This window comes from Pseudorca crassidens, chromosome 12, assembly GCF_039906515.1.
Source record: "Pseudorca crassidens isolate mPseCra1 chromosome 12, mPseCra1.hap1, whole genome shotgun sequence".
Lineage (NCBI taxonomy): Eukaryota > Metazoa > Chordata > Mammalia > Artiodactyla > Delphinidae > Pseudorca > Pseudorca crassidens.
In genome coordinates this window covers 8,187,715-8,212,542 of record NC_090307.1, presented here as the reverse complement: position 1 = coordinate 8,212,542, position 24,828 = coordinate 8,187,715, and the positions used below count along the sequence as shown (strand labels likewise).

Genomic DNA, 24,828 nt, shown 5'->3' with positions numbered 1-24,828 from the left:
GTTTGATGACAAGCCTAGGAAGAGATGGAGAGATGTGGTGGAGAGATGTCAGCAGAGCCTAGCAAGGTGTAACAAGATAAAGCTACACCTCAACTGTCTCAAAACTGATATGGCATGGATGGGGTGCCCAGGCTTCCTGTTGGCCCCCACTGGACCCCAGATACTCTCTGAAAGCAGGACTTGCTGTGTCACAGGAAAGCAAGTGAAGTAACTCCACAGGGAGATGGGTACATACGAACCAGATAAGAGGACCGTGTCTCCTCTGCTGACACCTGGGACTATATCAGTTCCGGGGGTTTTCAAATCAGCCTGGATGAAACGAGGAGGAAGCTCAAAGATTGAACTTTGATCAGAAACTGGGTTAAATGAGTCCTCATTTGACAGAAAACAAACACAAATATACACACACACAAAGAGGAAAGAAAAGAAAACCTCAGTATACACTAATGAGATTTCACTTTTTTTCTTTTGTAATGCTATGAATTTTATTTTATACATTTAAAAGCATAATTCTGAGACAAGTGCATGGCGTCACCAGACTGCTAATGTGGTTTGTGGCTCAAAAACAGTTAAGAACGCTGACCTCAAATTTGTCTCACTCTTCTGTGCTCTGTTAATTCAGAGCATTAATGTGGTCCATTATACTTTCGTACCAAAGCTTGTTTAGATTCGAGTAGTACAAATTAGCTTCTCTAGGGCTTCTCTTCGTGGACCTCCTGGATATTGTGAGTTCCCTTTGTGTAGGTAGGAGTGTTTCCTACCGTTCTTGTACTTGTCTTCTGCATTTCTTCTTTCACTCCAATTGTCTAATCCTGTGTTTCTACTGTATTAGACTCTCCATCCTTTTCACCGGCAGAATAAAACCTTATATTTCTCCTCCTGGATATTTCAGTAAGTACTGAGTTTTTCGGACCTCAAACTCTGATTTCTTGAATGAGTTTTGCAACTTTCTGGCTCAGTCCGGGGAGCGCCATTTCCTCTCCCTCCCACCAGTATAAGCATTCAGGGGCCGAGCTTTCACTTTTGATATACCCAACTTTTGGTGACCCATTTTGTTCCTGCTACAGTAAAACTGTGGTGTCAAGCTTGAAAGTCAAACTTGTAGCCTGACGAACATATGTTGCCAAACAAACTTAGTACATCATCAAGTTCTGTTCCAGTTCTCATAAGCTCTGGGGCCATGGTCAAGAGACTGAAATGCTCTAAATCTCAGATTCCTGCTCTTTGGGATGATACTGATAGTACACGTCTCATGGGATTGTTGTAAGGATTAAATAAAATGTAGCATGCAAAGCGAGTAGCACAGTGCCTAGCAGGAAAGTCCATATTTCTCCGGAATATTGTGCATGTCTCTGTCACATTCACATCAAGTGTGTGTTAGACAAGAAAATTCTGGGCCCCCAGCCACACTCTAAAACAAACATCTCTGGGATGTGGGACCAGATGTCTGTATTTTAATAACCCCAGGGACCTAACATGCACTAAAGTTTGAAAACTCAGGGTAATAAACTGTTGATTATAATCAGCTTCAAAACATCTACCAGTGATTTTAGGACTCTCTTGCAAAGTTTTCTTGCAACGTTTCTTGCATTTCTTACAAAGTTTCAAAATTACTGACATAAATTTAATCACAATATCCTTGTAGTATCTTCTTAATACCTGTCTACACTGTAGTGATAGCTCCTTTTTTACTTCATATAGGTTATTTTTGCCTTTTTTTCCCCATAGTCAGCATCATCAGAGATTTACCTATTTATTAAACCTTTTTTTCAGTATGTTTTAAAATGTATTAATTTCTGCTCTCATTCACTATGACTAATCACTCAGTTGCTCCACAGTTTTGGATTTAATTGCAGGTTCTTTTTCAAATCTTTTGAGGTAGATGTTGAGAGCATCAAATTTTAGCCTTTCACTTTAAAAAATATATTTTGCAAAGCTCTACATTTTTCTTTGAGCATAGTTTAAAATCCTAACTGTAGTAATAACAGTCCCAGAGCTCAGATTAGGATATAATAAATGTTAAAATTGGAGGGAAAAGTGTCGGGGGAAATGTTTTTTAATTTCCATCTGCCATAAAAGAAAAAATCAAAATATTATCTCTGATTATAGGCTTTGTAAATAAAATAAAATTTTATATTACTTAACAGAGATTCAAATTACCCAAAGTAACTTAACAACAAATAGAAAACCCAAAGAGCCCTATGTCCATTCAAGAAATTTAAATTAAAATTATACAACTTCCACGGGCTTCCCTGGTGGCGCAGTGGTTGAGAGTCTGCCTGCCGATGCAGGGGACACGGGTTCGTGCCCCGGTCCGGGAAGATCCTGCGTGCTGCAGAGCGGCTGGGCCCATGAACCATGGCCGCTGAGCCTGCGCATCCGGAGCCTGTGCTCCGCAACAGGCCGCAACAGTGAGAGGCCCGTGTACCGCTAAAAAAAAAAAAAAAAAAATTATACAACTTCCCATACACGAACTCCAGTCCCATACAGTTGCACTCTTGAATTCTATTTAAAGAAGAAATAATATCAATCCTATGCAAAGTTTTTTGGAAAACAGAAGAGGAGAGATGATTTCACAATTCATTTTATGAAGCCACTATAAGCCAGATACTGAAACCAGAAAAAGTCAATGCAAGAAAATAAAATTCCAGACAGATATCTTTCATGCCTGTAAGTACAAAATCCTTTTAAAAATTAGAAAATGGAATATTAAAGTATTAACAAGATAATACACTCTGATCAATATTGGTATGTATGCCAGAAATGCAAAAAAATCCCAGAAATCAACCATTATGTGTCACTACATTAATAGGTCAAGGGAGAAGATCATATGATCATTACAATTGATCCATAAAAAGCATTTGATAAAATACAATATGCATTTATGAAAACAACTCTCAAAAACCTAGGAATAGAAGGGACTTTCTCAAACTGATGAAGGACATCAATGTAAAACCTTCAGAAAATAGAATTCTTGAAGGTAAAATATTGAATGCTTTCCTCATGAGATTGGGAATAAGGGAAAGATATCCTCTCTCACCACTTCTATTCAATATTCTACTTACTCTGCTTAAGGTCCTAATTTGTGTGATATGACAAGAAAAGAAACTAAAATTATAAAAATTAGTAAGAAAATAAGAGGTTAAGATAGTGTACCTTGAAAACGCTAAGGGATCTATGAGAAAGCAACTACAGCTACCTGAATTCAGTGATGTTGCAGGATAAAAAGTTAATATGTACGTATTTATATGTATATGTGTGTGTAAATATTATATAGATATAACTTATCTATATAAATATATATAACATTTACACACATATATATTATCAGTGAACAATTACAAATATGATAGTATCATTTATAATACCATTTAAAAAAATCACATACTCAGAGATAAAATCAGCAAAGACCTCTACCGTGAAAACTAAATACTGCTGAGAGAAATGAATACATCTAAATAAATGTAGTGATAAGCCATTCATGATTGGAATAGTCAATATTGTTAAGATGTCAGTTCTCCTTACAGTAACCTATTGATTCAACACAATTCCAATAAAAATCCTGAAAGCCAGGCATTTTTTCTAGAACTTGACAAGTTAATTTTAAAGTGTATTTGGAAGGCAAAGGACCAACACTAGCCAAATTATCTCAAAAAGGAAGAACCAAGTTGGAATGTGTACCCTTTCTAATTTCTGGACTTATTATAAGTGACAGTAATCAGGACAGGATAGACAAATAGGTCCGTGGAACAGAACAGAAAGAAAATGATCCACATATATGGATCAGTAATTTTTGACAAGGGCACCAAAGCCCTTCTTCATAAGCTTATTGGTCATTTCGATGAGAAAAGGAATATTTCTTTAATAAATAGTTTTAGACTGACTGGATATCTATATAGGAAACAATGAACCTTAACCCCTACCTCACACCATACTCAAACATCAATTTAAGGTGGATGCAAATTTAGGATAGGCTAAGATTTCTTATATAAAACACTGAAAAAAACTGTAAAAATAAATAATTTGGGCTTCATCAAAATTCAAACCTATGCTCCTCAAAAAACACCATCAAAAAAAGTTAAAAGGAAATAAAAAATAAAAATGGAATGCCACAAACTGGAAATAAATTAGTGACATGCTGAGCTTCTGACTCACAGGAGGCTACTAAAATAGGCAAAAATAACCTACAGTGTTAGAAATGAGATCAGTGGTTGCTTCTGGGGGCCATGGGCAGCTGGAAAATAGCATAAGGGAACTTTCTGAGGTGACAGAAAAGTTGTGTCTTGTGCATTTGTCAAAACTGAATAAATGTTATAAATAAGATATGAACATTTCATTGTGCTTCAATATACCAGTTACTGTAAAAAATAAAATGCTAAAACTGCTATGAGTGGGTAATATAATATTTAACCTTTCAGTAACAAAGGACTTATTAGAAAAATTAAAACCATTTTCCATTTTCTGGCCATAAATACCATAAACAAAATTAAGGAAACCTGAGATGAAGTCTTTGTCATAAACATAATAGGAAAAATTTGTAATATATAGAATTCTTAAAATCAACAGACAAATAGTAAAGCTAGTTTAAAAGTCTGGCCGGGGACATTTATGTAAAATGAATATATAAAATATAAAATATGTTTTTTAATTGGAATATGGATTGGTATGGAATTTCTGGAAAGCAATTTGACAATGTGTGGTTCTTAAAAGAGTTTATGGCATTTAATCCAATAATTCAGATCTTAGTACCCAATGTAATTTAATAATCAAGGGTATTAAAATGATCCAAAATGTATATATGAGAATAAAGTAAACCCTATGACTCAATATAAAATGAGTGAATTATTTAGCAAATTAAGCTGAAAGTTGGTTATTTTCTTATAGCCTAATTTATATCAGACAGAAGTTGACTTAACTTCAATATTCATCAAATAGATAATTATTAAATGAAATACGGCATAGCTATACAGTAGAATATTATGCAATCATTAAAATTGTATCCCCAAGGAATCCTTAATAGCACCTGAAAATTTTATACTATAGTAAAGGCAATATAAAGGTTTCAGTACTTTATATTCTGTATGATAATAAGTACAATATATGTGAATATGCTTGTATATTAAGATACACATTACTTTAACAGATTATCTCTATACGGTATAATAGCAGTTGAATTTTTAACTATTTTCTGTATTTACTACAATGAACATGATTTACCTGGAAATGCAGATAAAATGCTGTCAACAGTAATTTTTTTGTAAAAAAAGAAAAGGAAAGAAAGAAGGAAGGAAGGAAAAAAATAAATTAGTTCCTGGGGGATTAAAAGATATTACTGGTTTTTTTTTAAGTGCTGCCATTTGATACAAGAATCGCAAGGATTCCGATTCACAGTGTCCATTGAGCAGGTGGCACCTGGCAACTGCATTTATTGCTATTGCCACGTTATAATAAAATAAATTTTGACAAATTTCAGTACTCTGGTGGAAATGGAGTCACAATTTCTGAAGAGTTCCACAAATTTTGACAAGCATCAATCATGCTTTGTTTCATTGCTGCTTTAATTGCATTATACAGATCTCAGGATGTGTCTAAATGTGCAAATATCGGCTTTCCCAGTGTGGCTCCATTTCTAAGGCTGCTGAAATTGAAGGCTGACCACTGCAGTATCCCAATATTTCAGCCGTTTGGAGACAGGAATGTAAAGTTCAGAATGATCTTGAAAATCTCATTATTTTCTGAGTAACATCTGGTTCTATTGAAGTTTGTGGCACTTCATATGACCATTAAAAACAAAGCATATTGTATCCAACAGTGGGGTGAACCTAGATTCGAAATTGAGATGAATTCTCATTAACAAATTCCAACACTCCCAAGCATGCATTTAGGTTTTCAAACACCCGATTCTTGTGGACTTACTAATTAGTGGTTAATAGTAGACCAATAACTCTGGTCCTTTGACTAAATAACATTTAGTAGACTGTTTATTAATTTAGTATTAATATTGAAATTTCATGTTTGGAATTGGTGTGTAACAATTGTTAAATATAGAGCCTAGAGTGGGACTTTCTTGCTGTGTCAGAAAGGTACTGCAGCCCCAGAGCGGTGGATCATGTGGGAAAAGCACCGTGAAATTCTAAAGAGCAGGCTGGAAGATTAATTGAGGAGAATTCTCTCATAGGAGAAGAGCAGAAAGGAGGGGGTCTGTCCCCCTCCAAGCACGAGGAAGGGGGAAAGGCAAGAGAACCACTCATAGAATTTGGATGTTCGCCAGATGGGGAGGTTGCTCTCTCACCCAGGCTGGCAGAGCTGTAGCATCATCTAGTCCTGACCAGGCTGGTACCAGAGCAGTGTGCAAGAGAGGACGGGGGACAACCTGAGTTGGGAGGTGTAGTGGTGATTCTTCTCACCATGATGAATCTGCGAGCAGGATACAGGATGCAGCCACAGCTGTTCATGGTGGCTAAATAAGGAGATAAAGGTCACCAACTGGACAACGCTCATTTCCACATTTGATGGGACAAATAAGTTTGGGTCTTTTAATGAATTAGCTGCAGTAATAAATTTAACTGAAAAGATGTCTTCCATAACTATCAATATTCTGATCACATGAAATTTTGAGATAAAAATTGAATTCTCTTGCTATAAAATAATTTGTTAAATCTTTAAAATTATTTTGACCAGTAAGTTGTATGTAGAGTGAGTTTTACTTTATGGAAACACTGGCTGATAGAAACAACTAAGTGAAATTCAAAATTATACATTGTCCAATCATTTAGAGCTATTATTAATCATTGCATAACCATATATATGCATATAAATATTAACTTTAAGGTGTTTAATTTAATAATCCCTAAATATTTTAATTAATGAACTTTAACAAATATTTAAGTCTCTACTATATGGAAGACCCTGGAATTGAAATTCAGAAAATTAGGGATGTCACCAGATTGCTAAAGAACACTCTTCTTATTGTGGGGCTTCTCCTTTTGAGCCATGCTTGGATTTTAGGAGGAGAAGGTGAAAGTATGACTTTACACTCACCCACTTAGCTGAAGTTATTATAAAGTTTAACCTCTCCCCATGGAAAACCTGACGGTTTTAATATTTATGAAGCTCTTATTTTTCAGATATTTAGGTGTAATACTTAGTTCCATGTTCCATCCTTTCTTTTGACCCAACCTTCAAACCCACAACTTCTGAAGTATCAGGAGAAGTGAGATAGACAGAGGTGGATAGACTGCTCAGCAATCAGCTAACAGCTAAAACTTACAGGACCTTCTTTGAAAAAAGAATGGACTGGCATCCAATAGACATTTCCCAAATTTATTTTAATTAATCAGCTAATATACACAAGATGTGTTTTATATTCATGCAGTTACAGACACTGAGTGTTTACTATGAGGTAGATTCACAAAATTATTCAATACATAAATTCCAGAAGTCTGTTTTTTTTAATATTTCAATTTATTACCAAGGAAACTTAGCTGAGCTTATATGTCTGTTTTTCAGCATGGTTCTCCTTTTTTTTTTTTTTTTTTTTTTTTTTTGCAGTACGCGGGCCTCTCACTGTTGTGGCCTCTCCCGTTGCGGAGCACAGGCTCCGGACGCGCAGGCTCACGGGCCCAGCTGCTCCATGGCATGCGGGATCCTCGTGGACCGGGCCACGAACCCGTGTCCCTTGCATCGGCAGGCGGACTCCCAACCACTGCGCCACCAGGGAAGCCCTAGCATGGTCCTCCTTTAAAACCAGTGTTCCATCTCTTCTGTTACAAGATGGAAATTACCAAGAAACTGGTTGAAGAGCTCATCATCCTTTTGTTTTCTGTTCACTTATTTCTACTCACTGGAGGGTATTTTGCTTCATGTCAGAAACGTCATCAGTGATCCTCTGCTTCCTGCTGCACCTGCAAGCTCCACTTACCTCCACTTGCCAGGCTCCAGCTAATATTATATTGGGTTAGTTCCTGCCCTAAACAAGATCTATGTAAAACCTCACTGGCTGAGAAGGGAAGGTTTCCATCCTTCTCAGCGTCTCCCACATATCACCTGGGGTCTCACTGTCCCTTTTCCAGGACCATTTCTCCTGAGTGTAGCTACCCTTTCTCGCCAGATCTTGTCCAATTCAATTTGACCAAACCTTGTTTTGTAGCCCCCTCGAGACTGTTCTTGTGGTTGTGACCTTAACCCTGTGTCAAGGCCATTTGGAGCATGGTCTCTTCCTTTGCACCTCTTAATCCAGCCCTAGAGTAAAACTGCCCTGGTAAGTGCAACTGCAGATTCAGCAACAGTAAGCATCTTTGTTGGACAGAACAATTCATCTTATAAATATTTCACCTTGTTATTGTTTTGGCCATTTAAAATAAGATTGTGTTTTCTCATATATCTGTCAGCCATTATACAAACCTAAGTTTTACCAAAATACAGTTTTATGGGCAATGTGTTTGGGATTTTTCGCTCTAGAATTCTATAGTTTATATGTGTGAACACATTTAAAACTAATATTTTTTACATAACCTTTCAAAAATTTATTTCTTCACACATTCACCAGTCTTCACAGGACTTTATATATTATTCATGTTTCAGGATATTATTATCATTATTTAGACAGCTAGTTTCTTTTCTAATTCTTTTGGCTACTTGGAACTCTGCTGTTTAGTGCTTCTTTATAGTGTTTTTATTGTTATTGTTGATGATCTCAGAAGGACATACTTGGGATATACATATCTTGCTGAATTGTAAACTATCTTTCATATACCCCCTTTCTTTCTATGCCTCTCTCCCTTCTTTATTCCAATTGGCATAAGAACTCTTTCTTGACAAGTCAGTCATGAGTCAGTTGAGATAGAATTAATTGATTTGAGCAGAGATTAGAAAACAATTTTGAATAAAATGTGCTGATTTGCTCTACTGGAACATAGCATCACTTTTCAAAAGCATTCCTCATGGTTTCTCAGATGCTGCTACTTCCTTGGCAATATTTTTAAATGAGTTTCACAAATCGACACTTCTCGAAGTGTGGTCCCCAGAGCAGCAGCATTAACATCTCCTGGGAACAAGTAGAAATGTAAATTAGCCAGCCCTGGGGTAGACTTACTGTATCAGAAACAATAACGGTGGAGGCAAGCCAGCCATCTGTATTGAAGCAAGCCCTCCAGGTAATTTTGTTGCACACTGAAACCTGAAAACCAGTACTCTAGGCAGTAAAACCCACACGCAGTTTCTTAAATAAAAAGGTGACATGATCAGAGATGGGTTTAAAAAACCTGCCTGATAGGATTATTTCACAGAGGTAAATATTTTTAAAAGTCATTTTACTGGGACCAGTTTTAACTATTTCATATTGAAATGGCCCAATGGAAAACATAACAAGTTTTAGTAAAACAATGTGTTTTATGTTACTAAGGGCATAAAATAATTTCTTCATAGCAAATGCAGAAACCTTCCTTCCGTTAAAATGGAATTCAAAGAAGTGTAATTTGCTAGATGACTTGATGTGCTGCCCTTATCTTTATGTGCCTGGTTTTCTGCTGGATTAATTAGCCTACGTTTTCATTGAATCTCAGATCCTTGGAAATTAGCCCTTAGAGGAGGATAAATTTTGAATATTGAAAAATTGAAAATAAAATTGTTTAGGGTAATTCCTTTCTTAAGATGGAAGAAATAGCATCAAAAAGAAGGTAGGAGCATTCTAAACCATAACAAGAAGGGGTTACTTGAGTTGCCAGGTTAAAAAAAATAAAGTGGGAAAGTAGAAGGCAGGCCAGAGGGAAGGGATGCAGGTAAGGTTCACCTGCTTTGTGCTGTCTAGAGGTGGCCCTGGAAGGACTCCTTAGGGGAGTTATCCCATCACTTTGAACTTGTTCGTAGATGCGCCTCAAAGGCTTTGGTGTGTAGGGCCCTATGTCATGTGACTCATAATAAATTCACGTATTAATTATTTTCCAGCTTTCTCCAATGGCCATTGTGATGACTGTCCTTTTTCTGTGTTTATTACTGTTAGGTTTTATCTGCTAACATTAGAGCACGCAGACATTTCTGTGAAAACGTTATGGTTCTTCTGGGTCCTCTGAAGTACTCTGTAGATTATGTGCAACCTTTCACGGAACATCCGTTTGAAGGACACTCCATGTCAGGACCATTTTTTTGTATGCTCCGTTTTTTCAGTTACAAACAGTGGGTGTGAATATCAAGGGTCAGTGCAGTCTTAAGCAACCGTAAGATTGTTTAATGATGTTTATTTATTTCAGGAGTTTTTAAAAAGTGTTGTTATTTCTTGGCATTTTGGCAGTGAGTCTTCCGATGCTCTCTTCAGACTCCGGGATTGATGGAAAGGAAAAAATTTAGAGGACTGTTTCACTTTCCGCTTTTATAATGGCAATATTTTCCCTATGCACAACAGATGCCACTGACACATGGTTAGTTCCAAATGTAGAAGCTGAACTTCATCAGAAGTGTCTTGAGCAAAGAAAAGAATATTGCTCTTCAGGCATTAACTATAGCCCTGAGTCACTCTGTTGGGTCCAAGTTTCATTTCTATTCTCATATTAGATCATACCCTTTTGATTTACGTGTAATCCCATTGGAGAGGGAACTGTGCTGGGAAAGTGAGGGATGTATTTAATGCTGCACGTAGATGCCTGCACACAAGAATTTTAAGGTTTATGGAATATGTGCGTGTCTGTGTAGACATAGATACAGCCTTTTATTGCACATAGTTAATGGGACAGTGTTCTTCATTTTTCAGCTACAGAATTTATCTCATTTTGCCTTTTCTTTGGGAAATAATTGTGAAATCTGTATACATACTACTTTCATGGGTCAACAACTAGAATATTGAATCATTAGATTATTTTTGGTCCCAGAACATCTAGGCACTTGAACATCAGTATTGACCATATGGCTACTAAGTTTCAAGCTGTCGTGCTTAAGTTAAATGTAACTGATTTTGCATCAGAAAATCCTTGCTTTACAAAATACCTGCCACTGAAAAGATTCTTTCTATGATACAGACAATTCGAGCTCAGCACCAGCAAACAGACAGTGTTTAAGATTGTAGCATCATGATGGATGATAGCACATTTCTAAACATCTCGATCCTTTACAAACTGCAGCTGCACCATTATGCCTCTCAAAATAATTCATGCAACAGCACTGCCTTTAAAGAACTATTCACAATTAAATTCAAACTCACAAAAATGTACCTGCCAGTAATTCTTAAACTTTTCGTTATCACGACTCATTATTTTTTTGTAATTCCTCAATTCTTGCAGCCCCTATTCATCGTGGGATATATTTATTTCATTCATACAATTAACTAATATTTATTGATCATTTACTATAAACCAAGAATATGGTGCTAGGAACTAAGGATACTTCATAGGACACTTTGTAGGTCATACCAAGTTCTTTACTTCCTGGAACTTACCAACTAACCTTATTTTTCAAAATAAAGTGCATCTAATGCATTTTAATGGGGATGAGGGGCTGCAGGATTTTGCGGTAACCTTTGAGATACATGAAAGGTTGTAAAGCGAAGTTTGGAATCATTGGCTAATAATCAGATTTTCAATTTCAAACTATCCAGGAATGAAACAGTTATGTGCTTTTATTTTGCATACCAAAACAATGTCTGAAGTTCTGCCGAAGGCAGTAATGAATATCTGCAATTATCACAAGCTGAATGTGACCGTGAATGCTCTGTGCTTTGAGAGTCAGTCTGAGTGGGCATTAAATACTTCACGCCTCAAAGGTAAAATTGAGTACGTTTTTGTGTAAGTTAAAGAAGACATTCCTCGCAGAAATTATTTCTATGACATCCACTTAAGACTATTTGAAGAAGCGGACAGTTACGGCATTTGGGCAGACTCCAATTAGTTTTCTGCCCTTATGTTCCCACTGTACAATTTAACCATTTAATCCCCACCATAGAGAATGCATGCAACAAAAAGTTGAAGAATGAGTGAATGGATTAATGATTAAGAATACTCTAACTCCTTTTCCCATACAATAGAAAAAGGTAGTGTTTCGCAGTATATATCGATGTCACCAAGGGACACAGTAACACTTTCTGAAGGCTGTAGGTAGGTATACAAATTCATACAGTGCTGCCATAAAAAGTTACACCTCTTTTGGCTTCATTTTCTCCATTCCTTGTTTCTTTGCAGAGCGATTCAACGTGTATCTTATGCCTACACCAAACCTGGACATTTATGGCGAATGCACAATGCAGATCACTCATGAGAATATCTATCTCTGGGATATCCACAATGCCAAGGTCAAGCTGGTCATGTGGCCTCTCAGCTCACTGAGGAGATACGGGCGGGACTCAACATGGTTCACGTTTGAGTCAGGAAGGTAAGCTTTGAGCGCAGAAGCCACAGGCAAAGGTTCTGTCCCGCAGTGCCCAGGCTGGCCGTTTCATTTCCATGAAGGGTAGAGAGCACCAAATATATATCAATAATTTCTTCACATTCTTACTGATAATCTGAATAAAATTGTGTTAACTCTATGGCAGGTTAAGTACCCCATTCAAAATAATTCCCGTCTCTTACTCTGGCATCAAACCAGTTTCATAATTATCTTTATCGTACAAGATCTTTGTGAAATTATTACAAGATTATATTTGGGGTTCATCCTCCTATATTTTTGGTGCAATAGGATCTCCATAAAATTCAACATGTCCTTGCCAGCATTATAAATGTGGGGGTTTTTTAAAGGAAAATATTTTGAAAGGAGTTTTATATAAAATTGCTTAAATACTACCTTTTAGGTTTGAGATAAGTTAATGCAATATTCATTTACCCAGATGTTTATGTTAATAAGATTAATTATTATTAATTCAGAATGACTGAAAAAAAAAGTTGGCAAATCCATAGTTTATGAAATGTGTAATTCAGATTTTAAATGTAGTATGTCAAGACAAATACATTGGTTTCTTGATCACAGCATATGGTTGGAATCCATAAATGTCTAAAATGAATGTCTAAAATGTGCTTGCTTCACAATCATTATTCACAGGTACGGGTTTAGACGTGAGCTTCAACCAACTGAATCAACGTTATTATGCTCTGACCCCTTTGTGATATTGTTGTCACACATCCAAGACAAGACTTAGGTTTAGGGATTCTCTATAAGAGATGTTTAATGTAGTCACACTTGGGGACATGATTTATCACATTCTAGAAATGAATCTGTGGCCTTATAAGGTAATTACAGTGAAGTCACTATGTGACTAGATAGATAAATTACAATAGTTATACAACAGAATATTACCTACCCATGACACACAACTTGGATGAATCTCAGAAACAATGTTGTAAGCATTATGTGTAATTCCATCGGTAGGAAATTCTACAACAGACAAAACTAATTTACAGTGACAGAAAGCAAATGAATGGTTGCCTAGGATTGGGGATAGGGAGAGAATGGACTCCAGGAAACACAGAGGAACTTTGGGGGTGGTGAAAATTCCCTGTATCCTGACTTTTGTCAAGAGCCACGGAACTGTGTATAAATATTGGTGTGCACTGTTACATGCAAATTCTCCCCCAGTGTTTTTAATGTGAAAAGAAAAAGTGGGGAAAGAAAGTTGGAGGGGATTTACTATTCTTATTTTATATACTTTCCCACTGTTTGAGGTTTGACAGTGAGCATTTTTTACTTTTACAACAAAACACTTCCTCTAGGAGGAATGGGGCCAAGGAAGGGGAGAGAGCCCCAAGCGTTTTCTGGAGAGGGGGTCTTTCTGGAGAGGGGGTCTTGAAGCTGTGAGATACAGCCAGGCTTTTATTCCTAGGTAGGCGCAGTAAAGTCAGAAGTATGTTTTCATAACCTGAGCAGGCTTTGCACTTTTTACATTTTTCTTGTAAATCTCCGTTTTTTAATACTTTATATCGTCTGGTTAAAAAGTTAACCCAAACTTTTGAGGGAGTAATTGGAAAGAAAAGCTTAAAATCACTCATAATTTCTCCATCTTGAGAAAATGGCTTTTAATATTTTGGTTTACTTCTTTCCAATATATTTTAAAATCAGCATATTTTCACTTAACATTATATTGAGAAGTAATCTCTGAGTCCTTTAAAATCAAGATTTTTGTGGTCATATGGTATCTGAACATATGGCTGTACTATCATTAATTTAATATTAGGGTGTTTCCAGAATGAACTAGTATAAATAAAGCCACACTGACCGACCATCTGCGAAAAGATGTGCAAATATCTGATCATTTTCTTAGCAGAGCCTTTTTCAAGAATTACTGGGTCAAAAGCTGTGAACATTTTCAAGGTTCTTCACAATATAGCAGATTGCCTTCAAGGGAAGTAAAATCAATTCACACACCCTCTAAGGGTGCAAAGAGAGTGCTCTTCTTGACCCCATAACCACAGCATTAAAATGATGATTTAGGATGTTTCTGTTTTGACAGAGGACTTGGATATCTTGTTATTTTTTTTCTTTTCTCCTTTGTTTCTTTATGTTTGGAGGTGTGTCCTTGTGTTCATTTCTATGTTTTTACTTCTTTGAAATTTGGGTGTCCTTTGCCCTTTAATATTTGGGCTATTGATCATTATTCTGTGTGTCTAGTTTGTAAATTCCAGAAGATCTCACTCTGATTAAAGGTAGCCAAGGGCAGAAGGTTTTGTCCATGTGTGATCCAGAGAAATGAAAGCAGGACGCTGTGTTCCCTAGGTCAGGACTGGGAGAAGCGGGGAGGGGAATGGCATGAGTGATGACAAGTGACAATTTAAAGGAAAAGTTGGCAGGTAAGGCCCGGCCTGTCTTCCTAGTGAACCTTGAGCTGAAGAATGACGTTTTCTGCGTTTTATGTTACTAGCTCTTTGCACAAGGCACATCGTTTGGAAGCAGTCTCTAGCCATTTATTCATACTACTGCGTGTACTGGAATGTAATAAAATTGGATGCCAAAATAGTCCTTTTTCGACCGACAGGCTTTTTCCAAAATGCACTTTCAATTCTACTGTACCGATAAAAGATAAGAATAAACAGTAAAAGTGGAGCAAGGTCATTCTTTCTGGAGGAGCCTACCTCATACATCCTCACACTCATACCCCATACATGTGAGAACAGAAAGAGAGCGGGGGCCGGGAAGCGTTCACTGGGAGCTGTCCTCAAAGGGGCGCAGCCTGGGGAGGTGAAGTCATGGCCCCCTGCCTGCTCAGAGGAATTGCTCTTTTTTTTAAAATAAATTTATTTATTTATTTATTTATTTATTTATAGCTGCGTTGGGTCTTCATTGCTGCGCGGGCTTTCTCTAGTTGTGGCGAGTGGGGGCTGCTCTTCATTGCGGTGTGCAGGCTTCTCATTGCGGTGGCTTCTCTTGTTGCAGAGCACGGGCTCTAGGCTCGTGGGCTTCAGTAGTTGTGGCACGCAGGCTCAGTAATTGTGACTCGCGGGCTCCAGAGCGCAGGCTCAGTAGTTGTGGCGCACAGGCTTAGTTGCTCCACGGCATGTGGGATCTTCCTGGACCAGGGATCGAACTCGTGTCCCCTGCATTGGCAGGTGGATTCTTAACCACTGAGCCACCAGGGAAGTCCCAGGAATTGCTCTTTTACCATAAAGATTTTAAGTTTGTATTTTAAGAGTGAAAACTACCAATGTGTCATGCAAGATTATTTAATCAAAAAATCAAAAAAGATATCCAAACCTGCAGAGGAAGTCATACGATTCGTGATTATGTGCAATTTTATCCTGTGAGAGACAAAACCACTTTTTTAACTGCTGATGTGGCTTTTTCACTTCACATAACCTCACAAATGTTGTAAGCAAAACTAAGGATGAGCTCAAATGCCTGCATAACAAAATTCAAGGGAGCCCCGAATCCTTTTTTATAAAATGATTGTTCAAAACATAACCTCCCTATTCAGCACAATGTTTAATATAACACAATCAGTGCTTAAAATATATGTCTTACTAACTTTGATAATATTATCCTTATTGAGAAGCCTGGGGAAAATCTGGTTACAGATTTTTAACAATTGGAAATATAAAACAATACGGTTCCCATAGGAAGATGGTTAATGAAAGCAAATGCTCTATGTGCTATAATCAAGGATTTCGTGATGTCATAGTGAGGCTTATTCTATCCTTAAACCTTTTTTGATCAGTAATACAGAGATAAATCCTTCCTTCTCTAATGTATGACCAGTTAGTTAAAATAAAAGGTAAGGCAGACAGTTTTTAAATGTGATACCAAAGCATGATTACTCCCCCCAAAAAAGATAATTTGACTGTAGCAAAATTAAGAACTTGCCTCTGCAAAAACACTTTTAAGGAAATGAAAAGCAAGACACTGATCTAGAGAAAATATTTGGAAGTCACATATTTGACAGTGCACTTGTATCCAAAACATATATAGAACTTCTAACTCAAAAATAAGAAAAACTACAACCCAATTTTAAAAATAGGGAAAAGATTCAAGCAGAAACTTCACCAAAGAAGACATATGATTGATCAATTATCACAGTAATTATCATATGTCTTTTTGTACATCAAAAGACAATATCAGCAGAGTAAAGAGGCAACTCACGAATTGGGAGAAAATATTTACAAGTCATATATTTGATAAGTGGTTAATGTCCAGAATATAGAGAGAACTTCTAAAAATTAATAACAACAAAAAACAATCTAATTAAAAAATAAGCAAAGGACTTAAGTAGACATTTCTCCAGAGAAGATATACAAATAGTCAGTAGCATATGAAACAATGTTCAGCGTCACTAATTTTTAGGGAAATGCAAATCAAAACTGTGATGAGATGCCACTCACACCCATTAAGAGGGCTACTATCAAAATAATAATAAGTGTTGGTGAGGGTGTGGAGGAATTGGAACCATTGTGCACTGTTGGTGGGTATGTAAAACTGTAGAGCCCCTGTGGAAAACAGTATGGCAGTTCCTCAAAAAATTAAAAATAGGGTTACCATATATGATCCAACAATTCCACTTATGGGCATACACCCAAAAGAATTGAAAGTAGGGTCTCAAAAAGATATTTGTACACTAATGTTCATAGAAGCATTATTCACAAGAGCTAAAACATGAAAGCAACTCAAGTGTCCATCAATGGATAAATGGGTTTTTTAAATGTGATATATACATACAATGAAGATTATTACGCAGCCATAAAAAGGAAGGAAATTCTGACACATGCTGTAACATCGATGAACCTTGAGGACACTATGCGAAGTGAAATAAGCCAGCCACAAAGAGTTAAGTACAGTATGATTCGACTTACATGAGGTACTTAAAGTGGTCAAAATCATAGAGACAGAAAGTAGAATGATGATTGCCAGGAGCTAGGAGGAGAGGGCATGGACAATTATTGTTGAATGAGTATAGAGTTTCGATTTTACAAAATGAAAAGAGTTGTGGGGATGGACAGTGATGATGGTTTCACAATATTATAAATGTATTTAATATCACTAATCTTAAACACGGTTAAGATAGACCACACAATATTGAAGGAAAAGAACTAAGTGAAAAGACCGATACTACCGGACTTCAAGACATAACTATAAATCTACTGTCATGAAGGCAGTGTAGTATTAGTGAAGAACACACAAATAGGCCAGTGGATCAGAATAGAAAGCCCAGAAATAGGCCGCATAAGTAAAGTCAACTGGTCTATGACAAAGGAGCAAAGGTAATACAATGGAGAAAAGCTAGCTTCTTCAACAAATAGTGCTGGAAAAACTGGACATTCACATGCTAAAAATAATTCTAGACACAGACCTTACACCCTTGACAAAAATTAACTCAGAATGGATCACAGACCTAAATGTAAAATGCAAGACCATAAAACTCCTAGAATATAACATAGGAGAAAACCTACATGACCCTGCGTATAGTGATGACATTTTAGATACAACACCAAAGTCATGATCCATTAAGGAATTAACGGATAAGCTGGACTTCATTAAAATTAAAAACTTCTGCTCTGCAAAAGACTTCTCAATGAGAAGACAAGCCACAGGCTGGGAGATCATATTTGAAAAAGATACGTATGATAAAGGACTTTATCCAAAATTACAAAGACTCTTAAAACTCAACAGTAAGAAAGCAAAAACCCAATTAAAGAATGAGCCAAAGACTTTGACAAATAACTCGTCAAAGAAGATATACAGATGGCAAATAAGTACACCATATATCATCAGGGGAATGTAAATTAAAATAACAATTAGATACCACTATACACCTGCTAGAATGGCCAAAATCTGGAACACTGGCAACAGCAAATGCTGGAGAGAATGTGGAATAAAAGGACTTTTCATTCCTTGCTCATAGGAATGCAAACTGGTGTAGCCACTTTGGAGGACAATTTGGTGGTTTCTTATGAAACTAAACATATTCCTACCATACAATATAGCAATCAGGCTCCTTGATATTTACCCAAAGAAGTTGAAAACTTATGTCCACACAGAAACCTACACATGAATGGTTATAGCAGGTTTATTCATAATTGTCAGAGCTTGGGATCAACCAAGATGTCCTTCAGAAGGTGAATGAATAAACTGTGTTGCATACAAATAATAGAATACTATTCAGCCCTAAAAAGAAATGAACTATCAAGTCATGAAAAGATGTGGAGGAACCTTATGTTGCATACTGCTAAGTGAAAGAAGCTAATCTGAAAAAGCTACACACCTTATGATTCTAACTATATGACATTCTGAAAAAGCAAAACTGGAGACAGTAAAAAGATCAGTAGTTGCCAAGGGGTTCAGGGATGGTAGAGGATAAATAGAGCACAGAAAATTTTTAGGCCAGTGAAAATACTCTGGATGATACCATAATGATGGATACACATCTTTATACATTTGTCCAAACGCATAGGATGTGCAACACCAAGAGTGAACCATAATGTAAACTCTGGACTTTGGGTGATTACGATGTCAGCGTAGGTTTATTGAGTAAAACAAATGTACCACTCTGGTGGGAGATGTTGATAATGGAGGAGGCTGTTCACGTGTAGGGGAAGGTAGTTGTCAAATCTCTGTACTTTCCCCTTAATTTTGCTGTGAAACTAAAAACTACACCAGAAAATGGTCTTAATAAAAAAAAGTTATGTTGAATAACTTAAATGTATACAACTTCTATTGTTCTTATACCTCAGTAAAGCTGGAAGAAATAAATCTTGTATGTGGAAGTGTTGGAATATATTTTTGTTCTAAATTTTACACACCTATTGTTCCCTATAATCTAATACCTTGTAACAGTATGATAAATTTCTATCATCTATTAGTACAGTTGTCCATCGGTATTTGTGGGGGCTTGGTTCCAGGACCCCCTGTGCATCACAAAATCCAAGGATGCTCAAGTTCTTCGTATAAAATGGTGTAGTACAGTTGGCTCTCTGTATCCACTGGGTTCTGCATCCTGGAGGATGGATTTGAAGGACCCACTGTAACTGTGGCTGGAAACAACGGACATGCGGCACACAGATATTTCCTTTGACTGTGCCATGAAACATGAGACACATCAGCAAAGCTCTATGAAGATGGAAGAACATGTGTTTTTGCAGCACTATTAGATTTGGGTTAAAATACTTGTTCTTCTATGTATTTGGCCAAATTGGTTTTCATTCTTGTATCTTATACCCTTTATTTGTGACCACAAGGACTGAAATATTACTTTGTAGCCCTTTGTGATGTCTGGGAATTAGGCAAGGTTTGGAATGTATTCAGTGCTCAAAAAATACTAGTTTTTTCCCCCTTTTTAAAATCTCTTCTTATCTTTTATTTATGAAAATTGAAATTATTTAATAAAGTTATAGTTTTTTTAAAAGTCAGATGGTCAGTAAGCTATAATAAGATGGTGAAAATCTAAGCAAATAAAAAACTAAAGAAATATGACAGAAAAATGTTTTGAAACAGCTGATGTTGACACAATTTCAATTTCCTTCACAACATGTAAAGTATTATTTGTCTGTACTCTTCTACAGTTGCTAAAAAAAAGATAATTCTGAATTTTTTAAGTTTAGTGAAATACAGCTTTAGCTGAAATGCACTCACGAATTACTAGCATGACCACGTGTCTATAATATGCTGTGTGCCTGTAACAGGTAAAGATACTGATGAATTCGCTGTCCTTTGAGTGAGTGGTAGGTTTACTCATTTGACTAATTAAGGACTAAAATATTTTCATTTGTATGGGAATTTTTTTAGGTTATGGCTATTTAATTAAAAATAATCATTTCAGCACTCAATGCTTGTGCTCACTGGTGGATTTCTAGCCTCGCAGTGTCCTGAGGCTTATGCCTGTGGTTATCACCAGCATTAAAATAAATGAACCCGAAGTCATAAGACTGGTCTGGAGTGGCACATTAACTCACTTGGAAAATTCCTCTTAAAGCTTTCATAAGCCAGTCTAAGAAACTGCAATTAACAGTGATATGTGCATCTCCTCTGTAGGTGAGCACTTCCCCAGAAAGAGTCACTTTGTATGTCTATATTCAGCACGTTTGTTAAAATACAGTCTCTATTTTTTAATTACACTCTGGGCTGATACTATAAAATCATGTCCTGGTGTTTTAGGTTTTTTCATAGAAGAATGTTGATTTCTTCAAAGCAAAGGATCCTTTTTGATTACCAGTATTGCCGTGTACAGTGTTGGTCATGTGAAATAGGTGTTTGATGAATTTAATCATCTTTTGTAAATGTGTTACATCTGATAGCTTTCAAAGCTCTTGCTGTTACAGGCACACAGCTTATGAAAGTGGCCCAACATACAGTCACATCAAAAATAATAAAATATCTACAAGTAAATCTGCATAAGGGGTTAAAAGACCTATACTTGGAAAACTATGAGACACTGATGAAAGAAATTGAAGACAACACAAACAGTTGGAAACATATACCGTGTTCATGGATTGGAAGAATTAATATAGTTAAAATGACCATAGTACCCAAGGCAATCTACAGATTCAATGGAATCCTTATCAAAACACCAAGGGCATTTTTCACAGAAATAGGACAAATAATTTTAAAATTTGTATGGAGATACAAAACCCCAAATAGCCAACACAATCTTGAGAAAGAAGACTAGAACTGGAGGAATCATGCTCCCTGACTTCAGATTATACTACATAGCTACAGTAATCAAAACAGTATGGTACTGGCACAAAAATAGTTACATAGATTATTGGAACAGAATAGACAGCCCAGAAATAAAGCAACACACCTATGGTCATTTAATCTATGACAAAGGAGGCAAAAATATACAATTGAGAAAAGACACTCTTTTCAATAAGTGGTGCCGGGAAAACTGAACAGCTACATGTAAAAGAATGAAATTAGAATGGTCTCTAATGTCATATACAAAAATAAACTCAAAATGGATTAAAGACCTAAATGTAAGCCCAGAAACCATAAAACTCCTAGAAGAAAACATAGGTGGAGCACTGTTTGACATAAATTGTAGCAATATATTTTTTTGGATCAGTGTCCTAAAGCCAGGGAAATAAAAGCAAAAATAAACAAATGGGACCTAATTACAGGTAAACTTAAAAGCTTTTGCACAGCAGAGGAAACCATCAACAAAACAAAAGGACAACCTACTGAATGGAAGAAAATATTTGCAACTGATATGACTGATAAGGGGTTAATATTCAAAATAATAAGCAACTCATACAACTCAACATCAAAAAAACAAACAACACGATTTTTAAAAAATGGGCAGAAGACCTGAATCAACATTTTTCCAAAGAAGACATACAGATAGCCAACAGGCACATGAAAAGATGATCAACATCATTAATCATTAGAGAAATGCAAATTAAAGCCACAATGAGATATCACTTCACACCTGTCATAATGACTATCATCAAAAAGACCACAACTAACAAATGCTGGCAAGGATGTGAAGAAAAGGAACCCTTATACTCAGTGGGAATGTAAATTGGTGCAACCACTGTGGAAAACAGTATGGAGGTTTCTCAAAAACCTAAAAATAGAACTACCATATGACCCAGCAATTCCACTCCTGGGTATTCAAAAAAAAACCCAAAACATTCATTTGAAAAGATATGTGCACCCTAATGTTCATAGCAGCATATTTACAATTGCCAACATATGGAAGCAACCTAGGTGCCCATCAACAGATAATTGGATAAAGAAGATGTGGTATATATATACAATGGAATATTACTCAACCACAAAAAAGAATGAAATTTTGCCATTTGCAACAACATGGATGGACTTGGAAGGTATTATGCTAAGTGAAATATGTCAGACAGGGAAAGACAAATACTGTATGATATCACTTATATGTGGAACCTAAAAAATAAAACAAGCTAGTGAATATAACAAAAAAGAAACAGACTCACAGATATAGAGAACAAACTAGTGACTACCAGTGGGGAGAGGGCAAGGGGAGGGGCAAGATAGGGGTAGGAGATTAAAAGTTACAAACTACTGTGTATAAAATAAATAAGCCACAAGGATATATAGTACAAAACAGGGAATATAGACAGTATTTTATAGTAACTATGAATGGAATATAACCTTTAAAAATTGTGAATCATTGTGTTGTTGTACACCTGAAACTTATTGTTAGTGTATATCAACTGTACCTGAATTTTTTTAAAAAATAGTCAAAAAATGGCTGGACAGAGCTTCCTTCTCCCTTCCACCATGTGAGAACAGGTGAAAAGAGAGTGTCTATGATTCAGTAACCTCTCACCAGACACCACACCTGCCAGCTCCATGATCTTGGACATCCCAGCCTCCAGAACGGTGAGGAATAAATTTTTGTTGTTTATAAGCCACCCAGTCTGTGATATTTTGTTAAAGCAGCCCAAAATGGACCAAGACATCTGCTGCTCTGTTTATTTGAAATTATTCACCTGGTTAAAGATAGCCCACAACGTCACTAGATAGATAATATCTAAAATTTAAATCTATGTGTACTTTCATGCATTAAAAGCACCTCCCTGCTGCCTGTAACATAAAGACTAAGTTTTCTTGGCATGGCCTATAAAACACTCCTGGTTCTGTGCTTTATTTGCCTTTTCAACAAACTCTCTGCTTATGTCCTGCTTACTGCTCTAAACTCCAGCATCAAATAACACGTAATGAAGGTCACCTAAGCTTTGCCTGTGCCGTCCATCCATCCTGAGCGTCCTGCCATCTCCCACTGTCCTCCCACTTTAGCTCAAATCATTCCAACTCATCTTTTATGATTCCAGTAGCAGATCATCACCTTCGGGAAAACTCCTAAGTCCCTAAAATCGGATTCAATGGCCTTTTGCCCAAACAGTACTACTCTCCAAGTATCTCCTGTGCTCCCCTACATTTCCCAACACCCAGGGCAGTCTGGGGCGCCATCTGACTAGCTCCCAACAAAGGGTTATGAACAGAAGTGATCTGTGTTTAAGCTAATGCACTTATTTCTTATGCCAATGTTGTCCTGGTTGCCCAGGATAGATGCCCGGAACCAAAGTGGACTAGTATGAATGAGAAATTCCTGCTGCATTAAACCACTGACACTTTGTTTGTTATTTAGGGATAAGTCTGTTTGATCCTGATAGAAATTGATAGCAGGAAGAGCGCCAGCTGCAATAATAAATAAATAGCCCTAAGATCTGTGGCACTGAAATCACGGTTGTGTCGGGGATAAAGGAGAGGGATGTGGGAGCTGGAGAAGAGATGTCATGCAGTTGATGAGATGCTGACAGAGCTCTTGCCTCTGGGTGAAATGTGTGATAACCTTCCGGGCCAACTGCATGTGTAATGAGCTTCTGGATTGTAAGACCAAATACAAATTAAAATTAAGAGACTTCATTCTCTGTTGAAAATGGGTGGAAAGATTGCTCTCCCCTCCCTTTTTCTTTGAACTTACTTACTTTAGAAAATGTACAATTGTAAGTACTTTCTTCTATCTGAAATGCATATAAATCCTTCTGAAAGTGAAATAGGTCTTTTGTCAGCTTTAAGAACCAGGAGTGCCCTTCTCTCTCTCTCTCTCTCTCTCTCTCTCTCTCTCTCTCTCTCTCTCTCTCTCTCTCTCGGACTCAGGAACCACTTCTTAAACATGAAAGGAGAGAGTGCCCCTCACCCCCAGTTTCTGTGGGAGAGTAGGAGCCTAACGTCAGTGGTGCTTGGCTCCAGATTGCAAAACTACCTCCTGTCATAAAGGTGTGAGAAGTTTGTTTTTCCTCTAGATAAAACCAAGTAGCTAATCTAGGTGGTCACTTCAGTTACCAGGTGAATCTAGGATGAACTCTGTGGCAAATGCTGCTGTCACATCCTCTTACTTGAGACCAGTTATTGTTTATCTTGAGAACATGTACATAGTGGGTTATATCTGCTTGTGACTATGAAAAGGGCGAGATGTCTTTTTCTTTGCAGTCTCTTAGCAGATTGCCTGTGATGTGCATCACATTCTGGTTTAATATGAATAAGATATCAAGAGTATTTTCTTTCTCTATTACTTTTGTGGAGAGGATTTCTAGATTGGAAGAAGATTTTGCTTTTAACTGTATTTCCTAACAACATCTTAGGGAAGAAGTTAGAAAACAAAATGTTTGTTGGCTCGCAAGAGACTACAAAGAAAGGATCTCAGGGAAAACTTGAGAACTTGCAAGCAAAAATGAAAGGGATTTGAAAAAAATCAAACCCCTGAAAAATTGGAAAAGATAAGTATGTTGAGTCACCAAAGAGTAAGGAGATAAAATTAAGAAAGTCTTTTAAGTGACAAAAATAAGTTAAAACAGCCTCAAGAAAAAGAACAGAATAAGAGTATAGTCTCCACATTTATTGCTAAAACCTCTCGATAAAGGCGTTCGAGGTAAAGGGCAGCTTAAGAGTATGGTGCCT

General features: G+C 36.8%; 1 protein-coding gene across 4 annotated transcripts in view; it reads left to right on the top strand.

Annotated features, from left to right (window-relative positions):
• Nucleotides 1–24,828, top strand: part of DOK6 (docking protein 6) — a 415,462-nt gene that overhangs the window by 256,235 nt on the left and 134,399 nt on the right. For all 4 annotated transcript variants that reach the window (XM_067698862.1, XM_067698864.1, XM_067698865.1 and 1 more), the window contains one exon: nucleotides 12,165–12,354. In XM_067698862.1, the coding sequence (XP_067554963.1) occupies nucleotides 12,165–12,354 (190 nt within the window). The remainder of the gene's footprint in view (nucleotides 1–12,164; nucleotides 12,355–24,828) is intronic.